Here is a 26,798-nt window from a genome sequence, read left to right as displayed (position 1 = left end):
AATCTCGTCCCATGATAGATGGGACGCATATATGGTTTTGTGAATTTTCACACAAGATGTGCTTTGTCTTTAAATACAGCATTTACTGAAGAATCATACATGTTCCATTTTTACCCAACATTGAGGAAATCTTAGAGGGCAGTTGAAGCAACTACCGTGTTTACACGCTGCATTGGCTCGCGGTGCAGACCCTGAGCCGGTGCAAAGTCGATTGCGGATTATCCTGTGCCGCGTTTACACGCCGCTCCAGCTCGCGGGGCAAAAACACAGATTAGTGGATTAAATTGACATCATGAAACGGGCGCCAATTGCCGGTGCAGATTCGGCTTCGTGTTTACACGCAGAAAAGTGGCCGTGTCTGCACCGCGAGCCGCCTGCAAGTTAATCGCGTTTTCACACGTAAAAAGGGTGAGTCTGAACCGTCTCTCGGGTCTGCACCGCGAGCCGATGCAGGGTGTAAACAAAGTAGTAGTCTCGTCTCACATTCAAGACACCGTTATTTTCCAATATTTTCCAATACAAAAACAATCGTCTTATGTCCTTTATACAGGAGTAGCCCTATAATTTCGTGTAAGGCTGCTGAAGTGTTAATCACAGTGTCCTCGAGGAACAATATGACACGTACATTGGCAGCATGCAGTGGTCATCGTGGTGATTCCTTTCCAGTCCCGACAATTAATCCCTAGGAACGATCCCCCATTCCGCAATCGCACTCGTAAACACAATCAAAAGGACTCCTGTAATGTGTAATTACGTGTGTCCTTTAAGAGTAATATAGACGGGTAAATAACCATACCTGCTCATTATTACGCACTGTCTAACAGTGATTCCTTTTGTATTCTTACAATCAGTCTCCGGGACCCACCATGGACATTGCCCTCAGAAAAACCATTCAAGTTCTTCTTGTTCCTCTTAAGAAAGAGCAGTACGCAAAAGTAGGTTACTGTATTTTCTTTTCATTACAGGTATTTGGTGTTTTGGGGACTGCCAAGGAGTATTGGTTGTGAACTGATTAGATATTACCTCAAACTTTACCAGGATCAGAATTGTCCACTACCAATCCAGCAATGGGGTTGATCAGATGGACCATCTCTCTACGAAACGTTTTCAACACTGCCTTCATCATTGCCATCGGTTGTGGTGTCCTGGTGAGTTTGTTTTGGTCAATAAAAATGAAAAATCGAAAGTATGCACAAGAGGGTTTTTTGGGGGGAGGGGGTAGAAACATCGTGTTACAACGTGAGAATCTTATGAAAAAGTCGCACAAAAGATACCGACTCGAAACCGACTGATGGTAAGTCATTGTCAAAGGTCAAGTTTACCTCAGAAAAATTCTGATTTGAATCATTCGAGAACCATCAAACAGGCATAATACAGAATTTTTTTATCCAAATCGGATGTAAAATAAGAAAGTTATGACTTTGTAAAAATTCGCTTATTTTCCACTAAACATTTAATTATGCACAACTCGGTGATGTGCAAATGGGAGACTCGAGTCGATGACGTCCTTCACTATTTTATTTTGTTTTATATTGTTTGAAATATTCAATTAATGAATTGTTAGTCTTTTGAAAAGAATGGCCAACTTAGCTGAACCAAAAATTATTAAAACATTGGTGATAACACATGTTCAGGTAGGAATAAAACTTCATTTCACACAGTAAGAAGGAGAAAATTGAAACTTTCATAATTATTTCCAGTAATGGCAGCCAAAAGAAATAGTGAGATGATTATTTCATCAGTTCCGCATTTGCATACCTACCAGGGTGAGCATATAACTGTTTTTATGAAAGTAAGCGTAACTTTAAATGTCATAACTTTTTATTTTATTCTATTGTATTTTCAGTGTTGTGCATATTTGATTTTTCTCTTTTTATTGAAGTCTAATTTTTAATGGGGTGGACTTGTCCTGTAATAACGTAGTATAGCTTCTGTCGGTCTCGTATCTTTTTTTTTTTTTTTTTTAAACAAGTGCACACCTAGTTACCAATAATGCATATAGCATTTCCATTTATTTGAAAGCAGGATAAAAGAGCATTGTAGATTAAATGCCTTGCTCACGGGCATAGGTGCCGCGGGGATCGAACTCCGGACTTTCGATGTATAGCCAGGCGCCTTAGACCACTCGGCCACGGCACCTACATACGTATCGGTTTCGTCGATAGCACTTTATACGGCAATCGATCATTCTAATTTTTTTGCGAATTTGAAGTTAATTGCTCATCCATGATAATGTCTTCCCACCCCCCCAAAAAAATGTTCTGTAGAGAGACTTGGTAAAAATAACAATTTATATTGAAGAAAAGTAATTTTAGTGTTTTATTTAGGGTGACATCAGATGCTGGTCGTATTGCCAAGGGGACGATGTTCACAGCATTAGTGATGTCAATATTTAAATGCCCATGGGTTTCCTATTATTTTTTCATTTTCCTCGAAATTCCATTTATTTGTTTTTCTTCGATATGTCTGTTTTCACAAACGTTAACTTGTTCCAACTAGAGTTTCTTCCTCCTTTAGTATGCGATCTATGTCACCTGAGCCTTTATATCTACGTTTTCACAAGTCATGAATGAAGCGTTTTGCTACATGTTGAACATTTCTGATTTCACACCTGGTACTTTCACAATTCTAAAATTCAGTTGTGGGATAAGGTGGTAGGGGGACTTGTACGTTGTATTAATAACGAGTAATTCTTAACCGACACAAATACAGAGTTGAAACCTCAATAGAACACGGGGTTGAATAAGCAAAACACTTGGTAAACCATCTATCCTCCGTAATTTCTATCACGAAGACATCATCTAACAAGACGAAGATGTTCCCTCATACATCCGATGCCGAGCACCAGGATGGTGTAATAAGCTATTACCGTGGTCCCATCTGTTTAGAAATAAGGAACCCAAAACCTATCATCCAACTATTAGAAGAATTAATTTGGATGAGGTGGGATCGGTGATGGGCTCCTTGTTGTGACATTTATCGGTGATGGCTCAGGGGGAGAAAAGAGCGATGGTTTTCACGGATATAACGGCAGGTGACATTACGAGGTGATGCGCGGTGATGATGACAGATTATCCGAATGATTGGGTCCGGAACGGCATTGGAAGGGGGCCGTTCTCACAAACATCCTTTTGGACTTCAACCGGGTTTCCAAGCTCTGATATGATGTAGAACGGTATTGATTGGGGGTCGTTCTAGAAAAGTAAGGACTTTTGCACAGTGTGTCAAGCTCCGATTGGATTCGGAATGGCATTGAACGGGGTGCCGTTCTTTCCAACAGTTTTATAGATCCACCAAGGGCGTATCAAGCTCTCGTGATAAGATTCATTCGTTTTCACATCTTTGCAAAAAACAAATACATAATTCATTAAGAATATAAAATATCACGATATCAAAACAAAAATTTATATAGTTTATACGAAATAACTGGACAGTCGACGCCAACGCAAGGTCCCTTTCCCAATAAAAGAATGCTATGAAATGTAAAAAATATATCGATAAGCTTCGGCCTATGACGGCTTCTTCCTTTATTATATTATAACATAAAGTAGAGTGATAATAACGTAAAATAACGATGTCAATTTGGGAACTCTAAAGCAGGTTATGTTGACCATGCATGTCGACATGTGGTCAGATAGTTTCATGGTTGAAATGCCTGTGATTAGCCATGGAAGCTTTCGTCATGTCAGTATAAGCTCAATTTCTAGTAATAATTTACTTCGCTAATTCGAGGGGATATTCCACTGATCATGCACATGACTGAAGTCGACAGCCGTTCTCACCAATAGGTTTAAGGATTCATCAACGGTGTATCGAGCTCTCCTGATAAGACCGCCAATTTGGCACTGGACAGTCGACGCCAACGCAAGGTCCCTTTCCCAAATAAAATGCTATACATTACATGCCACCACTTACGTCGTAAATTTTCATAGCAATATTGTTCTGAACGGTAAGATTCCGTTATTCCATTCAGTTGACCACAATGTGTAAAGTTGAATTCAGTGAGTATAGTAAAAACAAAAGCACCGAATATTTAAATTCTTAAACGGCCCACAAAACTGACATTTTTATTTATTCATTTTTTTTGCGTTCACCGAGAGCGATATATATCCGCATTACGGACGTGAATAGAGGAGCAGATTAAATCACACACACTTTTTGCTTTTTCTCATTTTATGAAATATGAAAGATTCCATCTTGTTTCTAAGATGCTGTAAAAGATGTTCCTGTTCCTCGTGAGAGTTGTAAAAATCATCACTGATGTCTCCTATTGCCATCCAACAGAATAAGCTTTGCTGTTGAATCGAGGATTCACATTCATCATTTTTTATAAAAATACTGAAAGTGAAAAGCATTTTCCAAAACAGGCTGAAATGATAAACGTGATAAAGGACCAGTTAAATCAGAACAAAAAGAAATTAGTCATATTTATAGATGCGGATGGGTTTTCATGACAGATGGACCTCACGTGTAATGTCTATTTATGTCGCGTGTTTTTTGGATACTAGCCACTGGATGACCTACCGTATTATTGCATTTGTGATGAATGTCTTTATTTGTTTATTTTGCAAGGCAGATGCTACCCATGATGCAGTGATAGCGTATTTATGGGTTTGTTTGTTAGCTTCTTTGTCATCGAACGTTGTTTGTTGTGTCACTTTTTTCTGGCATCATGACGACTCATAAGGGCAATTGCAAGATTAAAGATCAGACTTCATTTATTTTCATCAAGAATATGAAATATCACGGTATAAAAAAAGACACTGATACAGTTAATACGAAATAACTTAAATACTTAGACCTGAAATAATGATGTGAGATTGAGAGAATAGCAATAAGCTACGGCCTACACAGTAAAAACGCTGTTTAAGATTTTATACAACGCTGTATCACAGTATTTGTTTAACCGTTTAAACAATCATGTTCAATTTATTGAAAATTAGATAATGAAAAATAAACTTTGTTGTTTAAGATTTAAACAGCTGTTTAAACTGTTTGAACAATTACTATCAGGTTCATATAGTAAACAGCGTTGTATATTTTTTTTACTGTGTATAGAAAATATATACATTACATCAAATGAAATGAAAATGAAATGGTAATAAAGTAAAATAACGATGACATTTTTGGATATCTAAAGCAGGTTATGTTAAGCATGTCGACATGTGGTCAGATAGTTTCATGGTTGAAATGCATTTAATTGGCAATGGAAACATTCTTCATGTCAGAAGTTCATTTTCTAGTAGTAATTTACGGCGCTAATTCGATGTGATAGTTCACTGATCATGTATATGACTGAAGTCGACAGCTCCTTTTTGAATAGTAATGGACGTTGACAGACAATAAGTAATATGAATGTATGAACGAAAAATCATTTTCTAAAGAAGATTCAGTGTGCCCGCCGTCTAAAACTGGCAAGTACTATTTACTTCCACGTAATGCAGAATTTTTATTGACAAAATTCACAACATAATACAAGCAATGATGGAAAAACTAGTCCTGATCTAGAAGAGTTAATGGAAATTTCACAATTCATATAATAGTCATATAATAATCGATTTAGCTAATTGCCATCTTTTGTTTGTCTTGTACTGTTCCAATGGATCCTAAGTTTTTTATCGCGCTTTTTTAAATAGAAAAGACTTGCTTGACATCCAGAAAAAGATGACGAGCAAAGCGAAGAGACAAAAATGGTAATCACACGAAAATGAAGGGCATTTGGTCTCCAGCTAAAATTAACAAGCACAAAAAGGGCCATCATTCATCTGTAAGGCACCCCTCACCCTCAGCCCCCACCTCCGGATCTGCGCCTGATATTTGATAATAACTTTATTTTATTTCTCTGCCCCCCCCCCCCCAAAAAAATAGCTACAGGTCAGAGGACAAACCATGGCGACAGAAGAGGAGTCTGAGCTTGATAGCAACGGTCCGGTTTTCGGAGTAGAGCATAAGAATGCGGACCAGAAAGAGAAGCATTTGTCAGTAGCATATGATTGCATGATCAGAGAACTTGTCGAAAAGCCCCCGGACGACGGTAAGTTATCACGACTCTATATAAAATATGGCTTCTATGAAAACTATCAAATGTCTGCGAGCAACGCCACACCGATGTTGCCGTTACACCCGTGAAACAAACTCCAGATCGAACACAGGTGCTCGCTGTGAATTGTGAATGACAGGCCATCGATCGTTTGAGAGTCGGTTTCTTTTTGTGTGACTGTATTCTAATCAACGCAAATGCTCCGCACGCAAAGGGCTCTACACACCCTCTCTACCCAGGCACACACACCCTCCCTCACATATACACACAGACACCCTCACACACACACGCACACACACACCCTCTCTTTCATCTCTCTCTGATTTAACAAATTAATTTAGTTGCTTTATTACGATTCTACCAACTGTTGCTTGAGGCAAACAATTCGTTTTACTAGCATTTTAAACAACATGACATTTATTCCAATTCAGAGGGTAAACGGCAGAATGACGGGGTCGCGTAAATTGTTTTCAATATTCATATGTTATTTAATCTCTCTCTGTAACTCATGGGCAGCATTCGTCAACATACTTGTGGAATTGCCTTCCTTGCTTCACTCACTCGTGATTTGTCCAAACATATGGCACTTTACGAAGACACAACCGTTTATTACCATTGATATTGATTTTTATTATTTTACAATGTATATGTACTTTTTATTCAATATTTTTTTTTTTTGGGGGGGGGCTCATTTTTCCACCGGTTTTAGTAGTATATTACTATTAGTTGAGATATAAATCGACAAATTGTTGGAATAATAAAATTGTTTCTAGAACATTTGGGCTCTAATGGGCAAGCGACTTTTATAATCTATCCAACCGTTCTATGAATGTAATGCTCCCGTTGTGTGAATAACCACCAATCACGGTGTCAGCTGCTTATCGATAATATAAGAAATGTAACAAATTTGTCGGCTCAAAGTGAATTTTTCTCCTTATTTGGGGGGTTGCTTGTTTGTTTTTTTGTAAATAGTCCAAAACTCATCGCTACTTTTTTTATATTTTACTTACATTCCTGACATTATGTTTGTCTAAAGGAAACAGTAAGTTTCATATCCTAATGAAGTAATAATACTGTACGTGGTTTGTTTTAACATGAAAATGTTTTCCCGGTTAGTTTAGGATTTTGACCTCGGCGCACTTGGCACAACTGGTCGTTTGAACATTATATTTTCCAAACCTAAGATGAACAGGAAAGGTCTCTTATTTTCTACCTAAACATTCACTCGTCTGCAGCGGCAATTCAGCACTAAGTGACGACTCTTTCTTTGATTTACATTTCATAGTTGTCCATGCCCACGCTACATTAAAGTACAAGCTTTTAGAATACCTACATGCCCTAATGAGTTCAAGTGCACTCTCTAGATCTAATGGAGACCAGAATAATTCATGGATCACAAAAGACAGTAGACTCTCTAAAGTTAGAAGAGCGAGAGAGTCATGAGAGAGAGAGAGAGAGGGAGAACTCTAAGTCATGCTTCATACTCCGAATGAATTTTCAATATTTAAAAGTAATATAGAAATGAATGACTTTGGGGGTACTGAATGAAAAGGGAAGGTTGATGCACTGATTTCTTGCTTGAACTAAATATGAACATGGTGAATGTGCGTTCCTGAGACTGCCATCATGGTCGAAGCTTGTAGTATAATTATTCTGATGCAGTTTGTGAATAAGTGATGGTGTAATCCAATTAAGATTTGAAGCTAAAGAGTATTATCTAAATCCGAAGAATGGTTATTACAGATATCAAAGCCTATTTTTTTTTACATATTCCCATAATGTTCGACCCACCTTATGATTAAGAGCCATGGTGTAAATGGTTCTGACTCTCGCTTTGTAAACAGAGGGTCATGTGTTCGAATCTCACCGTGGTCTAGCGTCTTTTGGCAAGGCGTTAACCCACACTACTTGATTCTCGACCCAGGTGCAACCGGTAGAATGCGAAAGCTGTTGTATGCTTGAAATTGCCAGCGCAATTATTATGAGGCCGCGATAAATGCAAGGAATGATCCCCAGGGAGTGGAAATTGTGCACTTTTCGTGCAGGAGTGAAATGAATCCAATGACCGGGGTAATAATATGCTGTAAAGCGCGTTGGGCCATTATGGGTAAAGCGCTATATAACGAGCTATTATTATTATTAGCTCTTATATTACTTCTCTTAATATGTTCAGACAAGTTTTCGCACGGTCAAGTGTTAAAAGTATGATAAAATCAACCCAACATATTGGAATTTAAAAGTCATGAGGAAAAGCAAAATGATTCGCTAATGAAAGCCGTTGTTTAAATCCAAGTTAAATACATGATACGAGCCAACATACTACTCCCCCAATAAAACACATAAAAAAAAGAGAACATCCTACTCCCTTTAATGTTGTCCATATTTCTGGATTGTTCATTGAATCATTCTCCATTAAGAATCTGATTAATCTGTTGATTAAGTGCTAATAAATTCCACAGTACGTTCATGGTCAAAGCGACAAGGTAATGAAACCTAGTTTGTGCCATCGATTTATGAAACCAAGAGTCATTCATTTTAAAGGTGTAGTTCACACTGACAAGTTTATTGTAAAAGGAACAGAAAATGTTTTTTTTTAAATGACGAAGGTTTGAGAAAAGTCACCAAAAATAATAGTTATTTTGTTTTTGACGTTATATCCGAAGAATTTTCTGTTTATCGTGTAGTAAAAATCAATGAAATACCATTTTCTTTTAAAAGATATATGTATATATTTTTGTACTTTCAGTATATCAACGGACAAATCATTTCACATCCGCTCCTAAAAAAAGAAAGAAAAACGTTCAGTCATAAGCCATTGAAAAATTAATTGTAAGCATTATCCAAGACATGACATACTTATGGGGCAGCTGCTCGTATATGAAGTCACAAAAATAAAAAAATAATTAACTCTTGATAACTTTCTTAATCATTGATGGAATTTTTCCTCAAACCCTCACAAAGTTTTATTGTTGTTATGATAATAATAATAATTACTTTGCCTGGTATTTTTACGAACTTTTCTTCCTTTAATGTTGACGGGTTTGTACCCCACCAGAGACAGGGAGTTAAAAGTGGCTACAAATGTAGTAAGGGAATAGTTATAATTATCATTTATTAATCATTTCATTTCATTTATTCAATACTTTCATTAAAAAACATATAAACAATGTAGATATATACACACATATAAAGGAGTATAAAGAAAACATATAAAAACAAACAATACAAATGTACAAATGAAAGTATTAGGAGAGGCAGAAAGGCAGAGCCTTATATAAAAAGCCAATCTCCATACAGATAAGAAGATTAAAAATTGAATTGTTGATTAAGAATAGCAAATTAAAATGAATTGAAAACAGTACATTTAAATCTAACACCCATACATTCACATCAGCACACATACACCATTCATAATCAAACACCAGCAAACACACACACACATACATTCTTATTTAAAATATCAAACTGTTACAATTTAAAGGTACCTATGTAATAGTAAAAATTTCATTTTTCTTTTAAAAGTATTCAGCGTTGGACTCTGTCTTATTGTAAATGGTAACTCATTCCAAATTAATGGACCCTTATAAAAAATTGTATTTTGGTAAGTTGAAGTTTTTGTTAAGGGAAAATGAAAATTGTTTGAATGCCTAGTTTGATATTCATGAATATTTCTGTTCAGTTGGAAATATGATATGATAGATGTTGGTAATAATTTGTGGATACATAAATACATGAATATTGCACATTGGTAAACATATATATCAGGCATTTTCAGAGTCTTTAGATTAAAGAACATAGGGCTGGTATGGGCAAGGTATTGGCTGTGATAAACAAGTCTTATAATTTTCTTTTGCAGCACAAAAAGTCTATTAGTATTTTGCATACTAGAGCATGCCCATGTAAGAATACAGTAATACATATGTGGCAATATCAATGTGTTGTATAAGATCATTAGAGTTTCTTTGGGAAAAGATTTCAGTTTATAAAATAAACCGATACGTTTGGATATTTTATTGCAGATGACACTAGTGTGTTCATTCCATGTTAGTTTATTGTCAATAGTTACCCCTAAAAAAGTTGTCTGTTTGACTTGACATATGAAAGAGTCTTTGATTTTTAATTTTATTTGGGTTGCATCAATATGTTTTTTTTGTGAAAGTCATGAAATTTGTTTTTTTTATGTTAAGTACAAGTTTATTATTATTAAGCCAGACAACCAGTTTGTTAAATTCAGTATTAAAGTTATTTTGTAGAGTAATGATATCATGGTGGGACATAAACACACTAGTATCATCCGCAAATAATATTGGCTCAAATTGTTCAGAAATATTGCACAAGTCATTTACAAATAAAAGAAATAATAATGGGCCTAATATTGAGCCTTGGGGCACTCCACACCTTACTGTCATCATCTGAGATTCACATTCATCTAATAATACATACTGTTTACGATTACTTAAATAATTTTTAAACCATTCAAATACAACACCTCTAAATCCATATCTCTCTAACTTTTTTAATAAAATATTATGATCCAGAGAATCAAAGGCCTTACTAAGGTCTAAAAACAACCCAATCATTACTTCTTTTTTTTCAAAGGCAATTGATACTTTGTGTATTAACTCGATAATGGCAGAAGATGTAGAGTGACCTGCACGAAAACCAAACTGCTTTGGAGTAATGATATTGCACTTGTCCAAGAATTTATATACACGTATATACACACATTTCTCTAAAATTTTAGAAAAGAAAGGGAGAATAGATATAGGTCTGTAATTAGATATACTATCTTTTAATCCACTTTTATGAAATGGAATGACTTTGGCGATTTTTAATTTGTCAGGTACAATACCAGTATTCAGAGATAAATTGATTATCTCACATAAAGGATGACATAAAATATGAATAACACTTTTAACCAATTCACCACGTACTCCATCAAAGCCAGGGCTCTTTCCATTCTTAAACTTCAAAACAATATCAATGATTTCTTTGGGTGTGCATGGAGTACAAAACATTGATGATTCATTTCTATTTACATATTGCAAAAAGTCCCCAGAATCAGTAAAAGAAGAAGATAGTAAGTGACCTATGTTTACAAAATATTTATTAAAAGCATTGCATATTGCACCTGTCCCATTTATTGTTTCATCATTATACTGAATTGCACTTGGTATAACAGTCTTTTTCACACTCCGCCCTAATACATTGTTGATGACCTTCCATGTATTTTTCATATCACCTGCAGCATTTTCAAATTTGCTTTTAAAATATACCCTTTTAGCCTTTTTGATCTCATAATTTACAGCATTTCTCATTTTTTTATATTTAATAAAATTTTCTTGAGTTTTTTCTTTTAGATATTTTTTATATAAACAACATTTTTTATTACATAGCTTTCGCAATGATTTAGTAAACCATGGTTTATTTTTAAATTTCTTTTTCACAAAACGTTTCAATGGAAAACATAATTCGTAAATGGTTTGAAATTTTTGTAAAAACATATTGTATTCTTCATTGGGATCGGAGCTTTTAACACTCCAAGATACATTACTCATTTTCTGAATGAAAAGATTTTTGCTTTCTGTACTGAAAGTACGTTTCATAAATGGATGTTCTTTTTTTAACTGTAGCTTCAGATTAGAAATGGAAAAAACTGGAAGGTGATCACTTATGTCACCTAGGATGACACCTGCAGATATTTCGTCTAAATCATTGGTAAAAATATTGTCCAACAATGAAGCTGAATGATTGGTTACCCGTGTAGGAGTATGAATAAGTGGATATATGTTGCAGGACATGCAAAGATCAAGAAATTCTTGAACCTTTTGACAAGTTGTGACTTCAAATAAATTCAAATTAAAATCACCCATTAAATACAATAATTCATTTTCTCTATTTACAATATTTAAAATTTCATCAAACGATTCAATAAAAGATTGCACTGGTTGATTCGGTGGACGATATATTACTCCAATAATAATATTCTTATTAGAATTATTAATTTCAATAAATAAAGATTCAAAATATGCATTATTCAAATCTAAATCATCTCTACATATAAAAGTCAAATCTTTTCTGATATAAAATGCAATTCCACCTCCTCTCTTAGATTCCCTACCCTTAGCTAAAAATGAATAATTTTCAATATCATAAAAAGAATCTGCCTCTTTGAGCCATGTTTCTGTGATGCCCATGACTGAGAATTGTACATCTATAGAATCAAGAAATGAGGTATAACTATCAAAATTCTTGGAAATACTTCTACAATTACAATGTAATACACTAAATGCACATGATATTTCATAATCTAAATTATTACTGTATTCATTAAATTCCTCAAGGGTAAAAAAAGACTGAGAAGGTCCAAAATGAAACATGTGTTCATTTTCATTGATCTCAGGTGACAAATATTTAGTAACAGTTTGTAAATCAACAGTTTTTAAAGAATTTCTATAATATTGTTTCTTAGACATATTCACACCACACACACAAGCACATCTTAATTATACAAAAAAAGAAGAAAAAAATGGGTTTAAGAAAAGTACATAAAAAGTTTGATGTTATTGTGTCTTTTAAGAAATGCCACTAGGAGCCTAATGATAAAAAAATAAAAACGTCAAGTCCACATCACGTTAATTATTTATGTCTCATGGATCAGTTATGCTCATACTGTCATCAAGTTACAACTTCCGTAGATCTTCCTTACATGTTATAAGGTGCTTTCTTGTAGAACCATCGGTAGTTGCCACACTTACATACACCCGTCCACTCGAAGTCCAAGCTGCAAGAGTCTTTGGGTAAGTCTGAGCATCATGTAGAAGTTTGAAGTTTGTTGCTGTCAGGTCCTCAAATAGTGATATGTGCGATCCTTTCAGCCTCCTTCTATTTGCGAGTAGCTGCTGACACGACTTGTAGGAGCAGAATTTTACGATGATACCCCTGCTCTTTGCCTTATCAGCTGGGGGTTTCCCTACACGGTGACTGCGATCTATGTCACTTGCATCGAGAACTACTCCGATTTGTTGTGCAACATCACAAACAATTTTATCAGTATTCTCTCCATTCGTTTCCTTGACTCCAAAAATCCTCACACAATTTCGCCGCGAATACTGTTCCAAAGAATTCATACTGCGTTTGAGGTCACCGGCTTCCTGATTTCGGTTTTGAAGCTCTTTCTTCAAACATTCAAGCTGCTGTTCCCCTTTGTCTCTACCATTCTGGACATCCATCATCTCACTTTCCATCTTATCAAATCTTGTTTCCAAATTGCTCAGTTTCAACTCAAGGTCACGTATTTTGACATCCCTCACTTTACAACGCGATTCCAACTCAGCAATACAAGTTTCTTGTTGAGTAAGCCTGTCTAAAATAGTACCAAGTTTTTTCTCCACACCATCTGAGATTGCCTGGAAAAACTCTTCTTTTTCAAAAAGCTCAGCCATTACAGCCTTGACTGTTTTAGTAGACATAGTTAATTGGCAAGAAGAGGCAGTAGTAGTTAATCAAGGTAAACAAATCACGAATTGAGTTCTGACATAGATCTAGGCCCCAGCCAGTTCATTCACACATAACCAGGCAAGTTGGCAACATCAAATGGTATAGATGGGACTGTATAGAAATCAAAGCACTTACTCACACAGAACAATCATCCGTAATGTTGATTTAAAACACTTGAAAGCTGTCACATTTGGCTCCTAGTTTTGGCTGTTAGGATCTGAAGAAGTTACATATCTGTAATATGCAGATGCAGTTTCCAGAAAATGTCGTAAAAAAGCAGCAAATACGGTTTAATGCAGCTGAAGAAGAGTCCTGTACATCCTGTTCGATGTTCAAAAATATTAAATCAAACATATCTTGTGAGGCATGCCCCAATTTTAGTCTCGATTTTTTACCCGCCAAGAACAAAAAAAGGTTTTGTCAACGAACTAAAGATTTTATAACACTAACACAATTCATATTCCCGATATGCAAATGAAGAAAATATATATATCTTTTTCCACAATGATACGCTCATACCAACGGAGCCACCGCCAGGCCGATCAAAGCTTTGACGTTATTTTGAAAAAAAATATCGATCGGTTTAGAGTCTGTTTTGATTGTGTGACTGCGGTATAAGGGATGAGCGCTCCTTGAGGGTACATATACATTTTCATGATAATGATGGTTAGTATTATCATATGTATATATATTTTTTTTGTTCAGGAGTGTATTGCAATCTTACTTTTGACTACTTTGACTGTTGGAACTATACATTGGCGGGAGAGGTCGCTGTTCAGCCTTGTCCGTGGTGGATCCCATCATCTGATTCTGAGCGTGAGTAAAATAGGCCTACGAGTTTAAACACAAAGTCCTATACACTCCAAAAGCACCGGTGTTTATTTAACACTATAGTCTGATATCAGAGAACGGTAGAAAACAACACTAAATCTAGGGTTTGGCTTACACTAGGCAGGCGCTTAGCCCACATTGGTTTGTTACAACACTGGTATGGTTCTAATCTGATGGTGTTTCAAAACGCAAATTAGATGTTTCACATCTAAACTTTGCATTACGGGCTGGTGTTAAATTAACACCGTCTTTTTTTGCAGTGTAAAAATAGGGCTGGGGTAAGGCGTGTTAGGGATCGCATGTTTCATTTTGTTTTGTTTTGGGGAGGGGGAAATAACAAGGGTAATACAGATCTACAACACCCAGACCCCTTAAAAAAAATTCTTTCTACGTTATTGCTATCTCATTTTCTTCTTCCCATCCACCCCCCCCCCCTTTGAAAGAAATGTCATTGCATGATGGATACTCCATATTAAACACCGAATGTGTTACACTGTTTGATAGAAACATATTCACATCATACATGATTCAATAAAACCCTATTGTTTATTTGCTTCATTTTTAGGAAATGCGACCAAAATCTGCATGCCAAACGGCGAATGGTATGTAAACCCTTTTACAAACCAAACTTGGACCAACTATTCAGCTTGTCATCATCCTGTCAAAGAAGTAAGTACTATTCAGTACGAATCAAAGGGGAAGTTCACCCTGAAGAACAGTAAAGTTAGCTGCATTTTTTTAAAGGTGCACTTTATCCAAAACTAGAAATAATTATTGAGAAACTTGAAGGATATACATGTAATGTATATCGCACCGTCTTTCTAACAAGCACACTTTTAAAGGCACTTAATGTAGGGTTCCCTTTAATGAAATATGAATACTTCAATACAAATAAAAATATCGGTGAATATAAATTTTTATTGTTCGAACTGAAGTGCTGAGAAATATCTAGTGTTATTCCTAAAGTTAACAAAAATGTATTTCATTGATATCTACACTAATATTGGCCCATTCATGTTTTCTGATGTATAAATCACTTCTACATTTTTTTGTGAATTATTGATGTATACTTTGTTTTGACTTTAAATTCTCTTAGATTACTATATTATTTTTTGTAGTTTTATATCATGAATTCCCTAGTTACTTTGTTAATTGTATTTGTTATTTTTAATCTATTTGATATTTTTTTTGTGAATATATATATATTCAATTATCCTGTATAAATAAATTCAAATAAATAAATAAATAAATTAATAATTTATTTATCCTTTATAAATAAATTCAGATAAATAAATAAATAGATAAATATAGTTCTGCTTTCAGCTATATGACGATAGAATAATGTTTTGATTCTTCTTTGTAACATCTCTTATAGACCAATGTGATGATTGTTTTCTACGTTGGATACACCACTTCCATCATAGCGCTATCGATCGCTTTGTTCATCTTCTTCCACTTCAAGTAGGTTTTCCTCAAGTTTCTGGCCCGTATTCTGAACTTGGGATTTGTGCCCCAATTGGCTCTCCATAGTTGAACTTCAACTTAAAACTAGGGTTTAATTCAAACCTGAGTTTAAAATAAATCTAAGTTCAGAATCCAGGAACTGGCGCAATGGCATATGAAGGACATCGCATAGGTTTTCATAGCTGCCCCCAATTATCGACTAACTCGTGAGAACTGTCTTGAGCTTTCAAAAAAGACTTTTGTTATAAAATCATATTACCAAGTTAAACAAACTCATCATATTTCATTCCTTTCCTATCATTCATAATTCGGAAATATAATTTACATTCATAATACTCTGAAATGAAAATGATTCTATACTTATAGTTCATTGAAGATTAATTACATCGTGTTTAGTTGTCATAAAATAATCATGTATCGTTCCAATCATATTATCTGTAGTCAATTGATGATATCGTAATGTGTTCATGAATTTCATAACAATGATTAATTTTGCACGATGGCTTTTCGGTTTCATTGGTATGACTGGCGGCATTAGTCGCTTTTTTTTCACAGTTCGAGGGATTTTATTGCTAATTGTTGCTTTCCGAATCATCTTCCTTGTGAACAGATCGCTGAGCTGCCCTCGAGTGACGATCCACAAGAATCTCTTCTTTTCCTTCATTTTTGACGCTCTTTTTCAAATCACTTTCTTCGCCCTGGTCGCTAGCAACAAGGAAGTTATTCAGAATGACGGGGTAAGGTTTAATTATGTTATCTTTACATCCACAATGGCAGTGACGGATTAAGGTAGGGGCATATCCCCCACCCCCCCCCCCCCCCCCTTTGAGAGGCCAAAACATGTTTTAGTGGAATTTGTCATGGGGGAGGGGCTTGTCAAATTTTTACTTACAGGAATTGACCACGATCCGTAGTGAAGCCTTTTGTTGAAGCTTGTCAATTTTTGTCCTGTACAAAAATGCCCCCCCCCCTTAAGAAAATCTTAGATCCGACCCTGCATAATGACACAATCACTCAATCACTCACTCAAATTCACGTATTTCTTTTGTTTTTATCGTGCAAATATGCATTGTTTTCAAATATTTTAATGAACACATTTTGACAGAATGCTGCCTGATTGTTTAGGCGACTATTTGATCAAATATGTTTTCCTTTATTTTTCAGGCATATTGTAAGGTTCATAACGTCTTAAAGCAGTATTTCCAGCTATGTAATTATTTTTGGATGCTGAGCGAAGGTCTTTATCTCCATACTGTGATTGTAGTCGCTGTTTTCTCGGCAGAAAATCACCAACTTGTTCCATACTTTATCATTGGATGGGGTAAGTATAGACGGGTATTGGTGGGTTGATCTGTTTTAGAAATGCACATGGCATCCTTGGGGGATAGAACACAGTGTCATATCGTGTATCCACAGTGCGTTCATAGTATCAAACAATGTTTTCACATTGTTAAACAGTGTTAACAAGCAGTGCTTTCACGATGTCACACTGTGTGTTGGCAATGTCACACAGCGTGTTCGCAGCGCCAGACAGTGTATTCACAATGCGTTCACAGTGTCACACAATGCGTTCACAGTGTTGCACAGTGTCAAACACGTGTTCACAATGTCAAACGGTGTGATAACAATTTGTACACAGTATCACACAGTGTGTTCATAATATCAAACAGCGTATTCACAATGCGTTCAGTGTCCGACAGTGTGGTGGCAGTGTGTTGGCACAGCGCCAGACAGTGTGTTCACAATGCGTTCACAGTGTTGCACAGTGTCAAACGGTGTGATAACAATTTGTACACAGTATCACACAGTGTGTTCACAATATCAAACAGCATATTCACAATGCGTTCAGTGTCCGACAGTGTGGTGACAGTGTCACCCAGCGTGTTCACAGCGTCATACAGCGTTTTCACAGTGTCAAACAGTGTGTTCACAATTCGTACCCAGTGTCAACCAGTGTGCTCACAGTGCGTCCACGCTGTCACACAGAATATTAACAATGTCAAACGGTGTCATCAAGGTGAGTTCCCCATATTCACAGTGTCACACAGTTTTTACACAGTGTGTTCACAATGCCAAGCAGTGTTTTCACACCATGAACTATGTCAACATATAACTCACATAGAATAACGTTCATTTTATACTGTGGAAATCTCGACAATGTAAGAAGTGTACATTGTATGATTGTATTCACACTTTGGACTATGTGACAGCGTGATTCACACTCTTGCTCAAATTTGATAGAATAAAGACAATCTACATTGTGTTCCACACAGTAAACACACTATGGGATACACTGTGGAACATTGATCTTTCCCGCAACGTTGTTATGGTTATTATATCAAATTTGGATACAGTTTTCCCTAACTGTATTATACTAGATCTTGAAACATCGAATTTCAATGTAGGAAAATGCTTGCTGAAATTCAGATTCTTCGCCTTATGGCTGAACGGTATCAAAGTAAGTGGGAATAACGACTGAATAATAATTGTATATAGGGTCACATATCGCGAGTGAAATCGGGCGTAACTTATCCGCAAACTGCATTGAACATCACCCAGGTGCTTTCGTCATTTTTGCCTATAGGCTTATCAATTTGTTAATTTCTTTATATTTCTCAACAGCAATTCCTATTGTCCCAGCGAGTCTGTATGCCGGATTTGTAGCACATTATCCTCCCGGACCGTAAGTATTTTTTTGTTTTGTTCGTAATCAAGCAATCTGGGGCTCCTCGTAGATGGGTTGGTGTTTAACCGCGACAAAATATCAAACAAAAGTCCAAAGTGATAGTATCTAATTGGTTAAGAATCAATTTATCGGCACCTATGACCATGAACAAGGCATTTAATCGACAGTGCTCTTTTATCCTGCATTCGAATTAATGGAAATGCTGTATGCTCTTGTTTTAGTACGTGAGAACGACAATCATTAAATCTCAACAAAGTTTAAAACTTTAAAAGAATAATCAAGTTTAAAGTTTGAAAGTTTAAAGATTTTCTTTCTATAATTAAATTAACACGGTTGACTCATCATGAATTTTAAACAAGTGACGTAATTCATACAAATTTAAGTATTGGAGAGAGGTGAAAGGAATGACATTGATGAAATATTTTATGTCAATATCTGTATTCCAATTGCTATCTTATTTTTTTAGATTTTAAGTAAAGAACGATTTGGAATGAATAAATATATACCCGTTACATTCAATTCCATGGTTCTTATGTCCCATCTCTATCATTTCTCCCCCCCCCCCCCCTCTCCCTCTCCATCTGTCAGTCTCTCTCTCCCTCTTTCTCACACTTTCTCCCTCGTACCCCTCTTTTTCTCATTTGAATTTACTTTCTTTGTTGATTTATTTAGGTGCTGGGTCGGGGGCACAGTCTTCGAATGGCTGATAGCAGGATTCGTCATTTTTGTACTTGCGGTGAGCACCTTATTTTTTTCAATTAACTTAAAAGAATATATGTATAAATATATACATGTATATACACATACTGCGATTATTATGCGCTCTATGCATTTTCGATAATGATTTGTTATACCTCCCTTATATTTTTGAAGCGTGGTGAATGAAATTCCCCTAAATCAAAAGGCAAGTCTGAATTACAGGGTGTGGGTATTTAATCGATCGACTGATTTGATTTTTTGATTGATGGATTGGCGAATGGAATGATTGATTGATTGATGTATCTTGATTTATCCGGTAAAACACAAGACCTATCTATTTATTGTTAAATTACACGCTGAAGCTTTTCGACAGGCACTCATCGCTCTAGTGTTCTAGTCATGCGATTTTACTCCGAAGAGTGCCTGTCGAAAAGCTTTAGTGTGTCCGTTTTTAAGGCTATTTTACGATTTTGCGGTACAAAACACTTATTTGTCTATTAATTGTGCCACATTACGTCTTAGTAAATAAGGCTTTTTTTAATAGGAGGAAATCATAATTTGTAAACAAATTTTCGGCATTACTCCTATGTTTTAAGATCGCATGCTCGATCTTTAATGAAAATCATAAGTCAGAAAAAAATGTAACCAGTGGGATTCGAACCTGCCATCTACTGCTTTCCGGGCATCGACTTAACCACCAGGCTATTCTGGTTCACATTACATCTTTTGTAAAAAAAAATAATGAATTTTAAAAAAAATCGATCATAGGCCCATTAGTTATTATTGATGTACTTTATTTCATGCTTTTACTTCAGGTAAATCTAATCCTTTTATTAAACATTGTGAGAGTTTTAGTGACCAAACTACGAGCAACGCCTATGGCTGGATCAAAGAATTATACGTAAGTCATTTGGATTACTTGCCCCTTCAAAATGAATACATACTTGAATATACGGGTACACTTTGGTTAATAAATGTATTAATACATACATGAAAGAAAACAGAAATTAAAATGAATCGGATTTAAACAAAACAAAACACCTGTACATACCATATGTACTTTAATCACGGGGTTAGCTTGGGGTTTATATTATTCATTGTTTTTGTTGTAGACCACCAACCCATCACCTCGGCCTCTTCACTCAAATAAATTCAAACTCAACAACGAACTCTACATATCTATTTAGTATATTCCATTTGATCTATCTTTAATTTTGATATTTTCCTATTTTTCCGAATATACCTCGATTTACCGGACTATGTCGCAATTTTCATCGTAAATTATCAATTGGAGACCATTAGTCCAACTTCGTACCTTTAACCTATAATAGTCCTATCTTTTCTATGATGATTTTTCAGACGAGCTGTTAGAGCAACCCTCATTTTACTACCCCTCCTCGGTCTTCATTATATCATCCTACCCGCTGCTCCTCCCCCTGGGCTTGCCGCAGACATCTACTCCTACGTCATGGCTCTCATTCTCTCGTTTCAAGTAAGTCAGTCTGCATGGGGTGTGGGTGTGCGTGTCCGTGATTTTTGTGGGTGAGTGTGAGGTTTAAAGCTATCCTTATTCTATTACCCCTCCTCGGTCTTTCTATCCGCGGCTCCTCCCCTGGGCTTGCCGCAGATATCTACTCCTACGTCATGGCTCTAATGCTCTCTTTTCAAGTGAGCTGGGATGTATCCATACACTGTGGGTTAGTGAGTGGGTGCGTGCGTGTGTGTGTGTGTGTGTGGTGGGGGTAAACCTGGTTGTTTGACATATCGTCCCTATGCGCTTCCAAAGGACTTGGATATTATTACCCTGGCTTTAGCCTGGGTGTGTGTGTGTATGTGTGTGTATACCTGGGTTTTGGATAGGGAGGTGGGAGTGCGTGTGTATGTATGCTTGCTGCATCCTTGTGTTATGGCACTTATTCTCTCATTTCAAGTAAGTTGATCTGCTTCCTTACACTGTGGGTGAGTGTGTGGGTATACCTGGGTGTGGTGTGTGCGAGGATGTGGGTGTGTGTGTGTAATATTGTCGTAGATATCTACACCTACATCATGGCTCCTATTCTCTTATTACAAGTAAGTCGGGCTGCATCAATCCAAAATGGGTACGGGCGTGTGTGGGGTTATACCTGAGTGTGGAATGTGCGTGAGGGTGAGTACTGGTATATATGCTTACTGCAGAGTCTACTCCTATGTCATGGCTTCTTTTTTATCATTTCAAGTAAGCCGTTCTGCGGGAATGTGAGTTCAAGAGCGCATTTATTTACGATTTATCTTTCTTGTATCTGTTTCAATCAGAACTGTATTTAATTTTTTTTTCACATTGTCCTATACGGCCACATTATCATGCTTTGTGAACTACAGGTATCACAGGCCTAATTCATTCCCCATAGACTCATGTGTTAAATTGGCACTTTAAAAAATTCATAAAAAATAAGGATGAAATTCGGGGGTCGAATGTTTACTACCAGTGGATAGGATATATATCTGGCAATCCATATCTGATCAGAAAAGGGTCCCTCGACCGGCTCATTTTAAAAATAAATTGGCGTGTTTGAAGACACCTTCGGGGGGAGCAGATTCATCACCTCAAACAGCAAAATAGCCCTAATCCTTCCGCCAGTGAAAATATAGTCCAAAATTGGTGATATTTCTTCCCAATTTGGGAAAAGGAAGTTCAGTAATTACCAAAAATAGAATCAGTGTTAGATGGACAATCATATGCATACACTTTGTCAATCAGCCATATCAAAATTAAAGAAATAGCAATAGGTTGGCTCGAATGAATATCTATGGCCTGCCACTAGTGATTAGGCCCGTGTAACCTCGATGGTACTTTACAATTTACGAAGTGACGCATGAATCATCGAAGGTGGCGCTAGAGCGAAAAGCGATGTGCGCAATGTTTGATCCTTTCAGTGTCTTGTCATGAAAATGCACGTCAAAGACTGAAATAATCATGTTTGAATGGCACTTTTATAAGTGAACTACAAAACTATACCAGTACTTTTTTAACAAAAAAATGTCCCAGACATGTTCCCCTTCATTCGAAATTGTAGATGATGTTAGGACACTCATTCTCTCATTCTACTTGGTTGATTTCACACTAGCACTTTTATTCAATGGCCTATTTTTTATATTCATTCACCATTCTCAATACATTCCTTTCACATTTGATGTAATACATCTCTTTCTTTTACATCAATGTTATCATGTTGGCCATCTCTTTGTTTCTCTCTTTATCCTGTCTCAATGTTTTAACCCTGAACACTTATTCATAAACTATCTCTCTCCCCTACATGCCCAAATTATTCCTCTGGTGGCCAATCTGTTGTTTTACATACAATTTACCTTCATTCTTTCTATTCCTTTTACTCTCCTCTCACCTTCTTTCCCGATCTCTACCCCCTTCTCCTATACCATATCCTCCACCTCTCACTTATCACTTTCTCTTTTTTTCTTTCTTTCAGGGTCTGTTCGTGGCTTGCATTTTCTGCTTCTTCAACGGCGAGGTAATGCAAACCGTGTCTAGGTGCCTCAATAATTTTGCCCTGACACACACCTCTTCTTCTCTCGGTTCGGCCGCCTGCCCTCCCCGTCATACCAAAGTTAGTTCACGGTCCGGTAATTAAACAACACAAAATGATCACTCTCTTGAAAGTACACAGAGCAATCACTCCTCGTGGTATACCGCCAAACTATATACTCTGCCGCCCTTGCTACCCTAGCCCATCCCCCGTGTCTCCCCCGTATCCATTTTGTACCTCCAAGGCATTGTTTGCATTCCGATTCACTATAGTCTATACAGCTCTTGTACTTTTTCGTGATTATATTGACATGATTATTACGCTACATTTTTCATTATTTATAGTAAGTTTTTATTTTTTTTCTTTATTACTATTATTTTTTCATTATTATTGTTAGTATCATGATTAATATTTTAATATCATCAACTTTCTTAAAATCAGAAGTATTATTAGTATTATTATCCCAATTAAAAATTGTTATTAGCATTATCAATGACAAATTGAGTATTCTCTGTCTGATATCACTGAATATAGGTGGGGATATAGGTTAGGGGAACAATGGGTTTATTCCGTTAAATGATAGGGCGGGTGACGCTTAATAAAGGGAACCAAATCTCTATGGGGGATTTACTCAGTCATTGTGAGCACTAGAATTACCCCGAAGATTTATACAATAAAATTACCTCTTTACACTTTATTATACATTTATTATCATTAATGTTATTTTGTTCCTATATTATCAACTACTTCTATCATGATTACCATTAAATCACCTCGCAATGCACTCTGCATGTCTGTCTTTTAATCTTTGTCTGTGCTTTGAATAATGGCTCGTACATTTTGCAAGGTTAGTTGACTTGATAAATCACTCTATCATCCCTTATCCAATTTGTCATATGGTTTGTTCTATATCTACTCACAGACTGGGTTGTTTTACGCTTTAAAGCACCGGCTGGATGATCTGTATGGACTGTATTAGATTTCACTAGATTATGTCATTGCCACTGAAAAATATATGCTGACATTAGCATTTTTCAGCTTTTAGACAAGAGCTTTTCGTTCTGATTTTATTAATTTATTTCCATGCATGAGGAATGTGTTTTTCACTACCTGAGTCGATGCATTTCTCGTTCAAATTAATGTTGCATGTTCGTCTGTACTATAAACTAATAAGCATGATGAATGCAATTGCACGTTACGTCATCAGTCAATATAGCTTCCCACTACAAAGAAATGATGGATGCGGTGTGAATAAACATTTAACGGTCACTTTACCACTTTAAGGCATGGTCACACCGCCCGAGCGTTGTTGGAGCGGTCGTGGAGCGGAGAGAAAAAATCATCACCGCTCGCTACCGTTCACCATTTTCGATTTAAATTGTTTTTATTTCGTTTTCGATTTTTGTTTTTTATTTTTTCCCCAATTTTGTGAGCGAAATTCGACCCCCTCTTCCTACCGCTCCACGACCGCTCCAACAACGCTCGGGCGGTGTGACCAGGCTTTACCGTAGATAAACCTAAAAAGATAACACTGAGATTGTTCACCATTACACCTTTAAAAGCGGCAACAAAATGTCACGGAGGGAACGCCTTTTAAAGTAAAAACATTGCACTTTTCTGACCAAAAATGAATGAATCTTTATTCATAATTATATAAGGTGTTCTCTGAGCGGCTTTCCTCAAGGTGCAAAGTTGAACCTCCTTTATTCAAGTGTATAAAAAGTTATAGAGATTTATTCTATTCAAGTTTCAAAAAACATTATTCACAAATTTTGTTAAGAGGCTTGGGATAAGGTAAAATGGATTATGTCTTGGAGTTGAAAGAAAATCCCACATTTGACAATCGGCACTGAGTAAGCCTATGGTTAAATATTATGTTTGCATCTTGCCTCGTCAGTGTTAGCATGCGAGATTCCATTATTCACTGTCTTGCTCGCGTTTTATCAGGATCATATAAGGGTATATACTGGTTTTTCAGATTTTTCTTTCCTTTTGTTTACTTCATGTGTCCAAACCTTTTTCACCCGTGCTGACCGTGAAAAAGAGAGGTGTGCGTCTAAGTTTCTGTTTATATTCCATGTTTCTAGTAAGTACGACTTTGCTTCCATACGTTTCGTTTCGTTTTACGTTTATCATGGCTTTGATAGTTGATCATTCTTTGTAGTTAGCCATGACATTACTCGTACTTTTTCAATCTGTTCCATCATAGTACATTCCATTCATGTATATAGCCATCATGCTAGATTATCCATCCATTCTTATCTAGTTTCATTCGGTTTATGTTGCATCTTAGATTAGATTTTAATTAACATTCTAAGAATGTTTGTCCGTGGTAATATAATATCTTGTAGCATAACAACAACTTTCTTGTTTTATCAAATGATGTCAGATAAAAACAAATTAAAGGAATGTTGAATTAGGGATAACAGCTTACGAATGAACATGGTTAAATACATCATCAGAAAGGTATTTAATCGTCTGTTCGCTCTGTTCTTTCACCTAAAGGTCAAAATGCAAGTAAGGCGAAAGTGGTTTGCTCACCATTGGTGGCGGAGAGACAGTGATTTTAGAGGGCGCTATGCCAACACCACCACAGTCACCGAAGCCTGTACTGTCACCGCACCCGTTAACAACCGGATAAGCAGCGGTGACCAGGGCTGCCCTCTCCTCAAGAAATCCCCAAATTTTATCGGCAACGGTGCCATGCCCGGCGGAAGCCAACGAAGCAGTTGCAGCAGCGGCGGCAGCCTGGCGGTCAAGTACCGACCCGGAAGTGGCGCAAGTACAGTTTCAAAGACACCCGAGATCGAGGAAATCCCGGAGGTGAAAGTGGAAAATTATTCGTACAAAATGAATGGTGATATTGGAGACAATGCTGCGATGGAGGACGACTTAGTCGATGTTGTGTCCCCTCTGATGGAAAGTGTTGAATTAAATACGAGAACGACTGAAGTATAGACATGCTGGACGGAAGGACAGGTGGGAAATTTTGGTTAATCAAACGCATGATGTTGTGACATTCGTTTATCTGCCTCTAGTCACGTGAAACTATCGGAGCTGGCGAACAACTTTTGAACCGTGATTATCGAGAAAAGCCTTCATACATATACATAGTATACATATACAAATATAAATATTTAGTAGCTGTGACTCTTGGAACATTGTGGTGCTGTGCATCACATCTAACTGGTAGTTTATCTGACTTATAGATTGCATTATTTACTTAGGTAAAGATTAAAAGTTTCGAAGTTCTAAGAACATGGAATGAATCCGTAGAGTAATATTTAACTATGTCCTTTACCATATCATTGTAAAAATAAGTGTAGATTTGTTCCGTTGGAAGGGACACTTGTTGATTTTGTTTAAGAAACAAAATTATTGTGATAAAAGTTTAAACTTTTGTTCGTACTCCATGTGCAAGCTTCTTCTAAGGCTGTACCTACAACGGTGCACAAAAGTTAGTCCACTCCACAAGAAAATGAACATATTGAAAGTGTTCAAGTTCTGCAATGTTTTAGATATTCAATAGTGAATTTAGGTGATAAAACGTTACGTTTAATAGAGTTTCTTTATCTGGGCATGCCGAATATTGTACGTGCTGCGGTCTACGTTTTACACTCAGCATGAAGAAGTGTATTTGTAGAGAAGTTCAACAGCTTTCAGGCTATATGTAATCTGATGAATTTCCCAGAACGTCTAGCTATGTATCTTCCAATGTCCATTCGAAATTACTAAAACCGATGAGAAATAGTTTATTTAATTTGTTAGGTTTTATATGCATGTGCGCGCGCGCAAGATTGACTCCTTGTTCTTTTAGTTGTTCGATATTGCGTTATTTATGGAATTATTTCCTGTTATTATCATTATTATTACTATGAATATTGTCATTATTATTACACTATTATTAATTTACTATTGTGATTATAACATTAATTTTATTATTTTTGTAAATTTTATTATTATTAATGTCATTATTATCACCAAAAATTAGTCGTACACTCTAAAAAAAAAAAAGATTTGCCCAATATTTTATAAAATGGGAGATTGCATGGTTTGA

The 26,798-nt window shown here is 36.3% G+C and overlaps 1 protein-coding gene across 3 annotated transcripts; it reads left to right on the top strand.

Moving 5' to 3' along the window:
• Positions 1-946: 946 nt before the first annotated feature.
• On the top strand, positions 947-26,595 carry LOC121426409 (calcitonin gene-related peptide type 1 receptor-like). 3 transcript variants are annotated; one of them, XM_041622702.1, is made up of 13 exons: positions 947-1,148; positions 5,875-6,034; positions 14,246-14,356; positions 14,937-15,040; positions 15,747-15,832; positions 16,446-16,572; positions 17,000-17,156; positions 18,458-18,518; positions 19,194-19,257; positions 20,036-20,121; positions 20,580-20,712; positions 22,685-22,822; positions 25,247-26,595. In XM_041622702.1, exons 1-13 carry the CDS (start codon positions 1,068-1,070, stop codon positions 25,697-25,699), a joined length of 1,761 nt encoding a protein of 586 aa, XP_041478636.1. In that variant the 5' UTR covers positions 947-1,067; the 3' UTR covers positions 25,700-26,595. The 3 variants fall into 3 exon arrangements, with proteins under 3 accessions (XP_041478636.1, XP_041478635.1, XP_041478637.1); XM_041622701.1 differs by having other exon boundaries at positions 5,869-6,034; positions 25,247-26,593; XM_041622703.1 differs by having other exon boundaries at positions 5,869-6,034; positions 22,685-22,726; positions 25,247-26,592.
• The last annotated feature ends 203 nt before the right edge of the window (positions 26,596-26,798 follow it).

This window comes from Lytechinus variegatus, chromosome 13, assembly GCF_018143015.1.
Source record: "Lytechinus variegatus isolate NC3 chromosome 13, Lvar_3.0, whole genome shotgun sequence".
Taxonomy (NCBI): Eukaryota; Metazoa; Echinodermata; class Echinoidea; order Temnopleuroida; family Toxopneustidae; genus Lytechinus; species Lytechinus variegatus.
The sequence above is the reverse complement of the archived record's forward strand: the minus strand, read 5'-3'. Positions and strand labels throughout refer to the sequence as shown.

Bases quoted from the DNA above. Each gene is read 5' to 3' on its own strand.
- LOC121426409 (XM_041622701.1), top strand. From the start codon at position 1,068: ATGGGGTTGATCAGATGGACCATCTCTCTACGAAACGTTTTCAACACT. The intron at 16,573-16,999 runs GTAAGGTTTAAT...TTTATTTTTCAG, and splicing joins AAGTTATTCAGAATGACGGG to GCATATTGTAAGGTTCATAA. The intron at 19,258-20,035 runs GTGAGCACCTTA...CTTTTACTTCAG, and splicing joins TCGTCATTTTTGTACTTGCG to GTAAATCTAATCCTTTTATT.